Source organism: Pocillopora damicornis, chromosome 10, assembly GCF_964200805.1.
Source record: "Pocillopora damicornis chromosome 10, jaPocDami1.2, whole genome shotgun sequence".
Taxonomy (NCBI): Eukaryota; Metazoa; Cnidaria; class Anthozoa; order Scleractinia; family Pocilloporidae; genus Pocillopora; species Pocillopora damicornis.
This window is the reverse complement of record NC_142679.1, coordinates 10,358,986-10,363,795: the sequence shown is the minus strand read 5'-3', so window position 1 is coordinate 10,363,795 and position 4,810 is coordinate 10,358,986. Positions and strand designations below refer to the sequence as shown.

General features: G+C 39.2%; 1 protein-coding gene across 1 annotated transcript in view; it reads right to left on the bottom strand.

Annotated features, from left to right (window-relative positions):
* LOC149038874 (uncharacterized) overlaps window positions 1–1,010 on the bottom strand; it is a 1,151-nt gene extending 141 nt beyond the window's left edge. The window contains exon 1 of the mRNA XM_089185710.1: window positions 1–1,010. This exon is cut by the window's left edge and continues 141 nt beyond it. Coding sequence (XP_089041836.1) covers window positions 93–1,010 — 918 coding nt within the window. The 3' untranslated portion in view covers window positions 1–92.
* Window positions 1,011–4,810: the final 3,800 nt, after the last annotated feature.

Here is a 4,810-nt window from a genome sequence, read left to right as displayed (position 1 = left end):
GTACATGTATTACAGTCGTAGTATCTCCAAGCAATGAGTTTTTGCCATTCTTTTCTCTCGTCCACATTATTCCGAGTTTTCCACCATTATCATTACTCAATAGGGTGCACTAACCGATTTCTCGGTCGGAAAACAAATTCTCTTATTCCCCTTTGTCGCCAACAGTAAATCAGTGGATTACAGAGAGAGTTTAACTGAGCAGCCGTGCGCATCCACGGATCCCATATTGAGACTAAAGACACAAAAGCACTTACACGCAGAAAAATAAGAAACAAAATAACTGGTAGAAAGGAGAAAATTAGAGCTCCAACCACAATTGCAGTCGTCTTAAGTGCCTTATTCTCTTTAGTAAATCTTTCCATTTCTTCTATTGGTATTTGTTGAGTTTTAATCTTCTTTTGGTGGCGGCATGTTTCAGAATACAAAATCATGTAAGCCATAGAAATGAAAAGGAGACATGAAACAATGATGAATAAAGGTATATAACCTAGAAATGAACCCTGTTGTGTACTGGATATATAAATAAGTGCATATATGACAGGGAAGGTCCAAAACACAGTCACTGAAATCTTAATGTTCCTCACAGTAATAACGTAAAAGTAGTGCATTGTGAATTTGATTGCGACAAGTCTTTCAAACGTGGCAAATGTTAAAATGAGCAATGACGATACAATTACTCCTGTGACGAAAATGTTGTGGAAAACTGCAACCTCATGACTGGTAGTGTCGCCAAGTAATTGAAATATTTTCCACAGGATAAACGCTGGCTGGCCTATGAGACCAGTCAATGCGTCAGTCACCGCTAAACAGGCGAATAAGATGTTGCTGTTAGATCGGAGTCGTGGTCTGCTTTTCACGGCTAATACCACCAGCACATTGAGTAAAACTGTGAAGGGACAGGATATGCTGTTGATGATGATAGTAATGATGCAAGTAATATCCTCCAGTGAGACATTTGTTGTACTGCATTGCGTAAATTTTGTAAAATTAACCTTGGAGGAGTTGGCCATGTCTATTAAAATGCTTTGCGTGAATGAAATAAACCTTTTGGGTCAAGTCGTTGGATTTTAGCTATTACTCTAAGAATTCGATAGATTTCAACTGTTTTTTCGTCATAAAAATACTCAAGATAGAGTTTAAAGTGCATCAAAAGTTGCAAAGGTAATCAATCTTGTCGAGTGACTGGAATATAATAATTTTCAAATTAAGTCTGTGGCGTACTTGATCCACTTCTTCGTTGATGTGTAGCTTAAAACTGCACGTAAGTTTTCATAGTCCAGTTTGATCCAGTACCAAATTTGGTTTAAAAAATCAGTTTCGCACTTCCACTTTTCCGAGGTGATCGTTTGTTGTTAAACTCAAAAATTCACGAAGATGTCGTACATATTCCATGCATAGCAAAAGGGTTCAGAATGAGACATTTTTGAGTCTTACATTATTAAAACGTTTGCCGCTCCCATTTTAAGTGTCCACGATTTGCAAATGTCCGCTAATCTACCGCTAATAGCTATCTCAAGAGGTCTTTTTAATTGTACAAATGTCTCACATCAAATTTTCTCATGCAGTAAATCAGTTTCAGTGATGCAGTGCGGATGTTGTCAATTAAGCTCCTATTGTAATGTTAATACCTCAGTTGGCCTAAAATCTATGAGCACTTTCTGAAGTGCGCTCCGGGAAGTTTAGCTTTTTCCCCTTTTCGCTCCTATAAGATTATATGAGGTTACCAAATATGACTCATGTCTAGGTAAAATCGATAAACCGAATATTTGCTTAGTTTTATTTTGTCACGGGACAATTTAGGGATTTTTTTTTGGAGCATATTTATCACTTTTTGAGTATTTTAGCCGTCCTCAATTCATTAGAGTTTCTTTTAAGTAATGTTTGGCAAAGGAAAAGCCAACAGTAAGTGTTTTTCAACCACGAACTGGTACATATCACTTTGTACTCGGCGCCTTTGTTCACCTGCACATCGGTTCTTCTCTGATCTCCTGTAAATAGACATTGTTAAGTAAATATTCCTGGTCACAACTTTTTCCGGCAAATTACTTATCAGGAAAGTTGCCCACTGAACTTGCGTGCGTAAATTAGTTCTTTCATACGATAATCTTCCTCGTTGCCACTTGTTCAAATCTAACACCACCATCGCATAAATAAGCAGGAATTTTAATTGACTTCTCACTTTTACTTGCTGAGATATGTAGTTTTGATTTCGAAGCTGTGAGCCTAATCTCCATTTTCTTACTCAGTGCTTTCCCAAAAGATGAAATATTAAGAAGAATCGATAACCTCAGAGACGTTTTCTGCTTCTTTTGTGATGCTATCCAAATAGTGTAAATTTAGAGAACAATGGAGCCACGTGCTCAGTAGCACATAAGGAAGTACATTGTAAAGCTTTTTCGCCTACAATAATGACTGGGTAGCGATAACAAAGTTGAGTTCGCTACGGGTCATTTGTCGGCATGAACTTGAATAAACTTTGATTGGAATCAAACTGAGTTTGATCCTTGACGTCCGAAGTAAGTCCGCCGAAGGAGGTCCAGTATACTAAAAAATCGTGACGAGTTTCCGTTCCTGTGCCTACCGAGCTATTTCCCCCCTTTATTTTTGTGTTCCCCGTCCAGTCCAGTTGAAGAAAATTGTAATTCGTTGTTTGAGTTGCCATTCCATCCAAGCTCATTGCCGCCGACGACACACGTTACCGATTCCAGCGAAGTGATCGGACCGATTCCTTCCAAAGACTCACCACGACTCTCCACTGCATTTTCCAGTCAGAGCCAGGCAGATAAAACAAGTACAGAGGCCATAGATAACAGCATTGTTCCACTGTCTATTGTTCAGCCAAGTCCGTCCAAACCGTTGAGTGCTATTGCACCGAATGAGGACAGCGCGAGACGTTCGCTCGGACATTTAACGCTGATCGACCCCCTCATCGCCTCTGAAGTTGAAGAAATTAGAGATCCCGATAATCTAGGATCACCAGAAAGAAAAGAATAAAGTGCTCGTCTTTCACCTGTCCAAGTAATTAATTCGCCAGCAAATCCTCACGAACTGGTGCTAGATAGAATAAATTATACCAAACCAAAAGAAAGTAAAACAAAAGGATGACTTTCAGACATGGTTTGATGCTACAATGGTTTTAATGAATTTAACCGAGAAATTACAATCCATAGACCAAACGTTTCGACACTACTTTCTAGTGCCTTCATCAGGGGTGATCTAAATGCTGCCACAAGAGGTCCTTTTATACGCTCACGAATTAGCTGCCCTTTTTTCTGACGAGGTGTAAATAGCCGTCAGGAAGTAAGCCGCCATCATCAAGAATTAAAGGAGCGTGGACGGAGTTGATATGCCAGGCCTCCAAACAAAGACGCTGGTGGTAACGCCGATTAGTGGTGATAATTTTACACTTATCCCACCCAATTGTATGGCTGGTTGGTATGTGTGCTCTGATAAAGCTGAATTTTCTTTTTTGCAAAAGAACACCGCTTTTTGATGCTCTTTCAAACGTGTACCAAACTGGCGTTTGGTCTATCAGATATACTCATTATCACAGTCATTGCAAGGAATAGAATAAATAGCGTCAGTTCGTTGTTCTTTCGTAACAGGATCCTTAAGTTTGGCAAAAATATACCCCAAGGTCTGAAAAGGTTTTTGACAAACTTGAACGTTGTGGTTATTTAAAATTCTCTTGATGGGTTCCGTAGCACCCTGAATGTAAGGAATAAAAACAAAACCAGTCCCTAGTTCCTTCTCATAAGGAGTGTTACTGGTTTCTGGCAGTTGTGGAAAAATGTTTCGGTATAGCCATTTACCTTTAGGACGTTCAATACCACATATATTTCCACCTGGTTGCCCTATGAATTTAAATATATCGTGGAAAAATTTATTTGGATTACGCGACATGCTTCTCCTCAGGGGGAAATATTCAACTTTCAATTACCCCTAAAAACAATTATAAAGATTTTAACATAGCTGCTTTTGACACCCATTAGTTCGATCAGGTAATGTTTGTATTTTGTCTCCACTACACAACAAATAACACAATAGTGTACACCAAATAAGTTTATTTAGGGAAGCCTGCCGAGAACCAACCCGAGGCATATATAGCCCGGGGCATGCATACATACGTATATTCGCAACTGATAAACCATATACAATCCTGATATACAGTCAATTCCTTACACATTAAAAAAAGGTATACATTACTAACATGCAAACTTCACCAAGTTTGATTAACAGAGATGGGTAACCGCTTAAAAGGACATAACTACGGTTATACAGAGGCCAGAAAAACCTGCCAGAAAAACCCCTTTGGGGAAAAAACATGACAGGAAATCTGGGTGGAAACCATGGCCCAAACTCAGAGCAGTTGGCAGCCCATCCTACGAGGCTTCACAGCTAAAGAAAATATGTTTTCAAACTAAACTAAATTTGTCATCAGCCAGAGGCAACGGTTGGTTCTGAGGCTTAGATGGACACCACGTGCTATACTTTCCCTTATATACCACTGCATCATTACCCATGATGCTCGGGCCTAAGGCCCAGGCCTTGTCGTATCTCGTGCCAACAAAACATTTATTTTTGCCTTATTCGCAGACTCATTCGTCAGAAATACCATTTTTTCTCCTTAACCCTAGATGTTCCAGATAATATTCTGGATCAACTGAAGCTGTTGAAAGATGGACTTGATGCTATAAATAAATGGAAAGAGGAGGTAAATTTACCTGTAGTTTGACCAAGAGCTGGGTAAGTTATTTAACACTAAAAATCCAATACATTAGGAAGCTTTTACTTGAAGGGAAGATCAGAT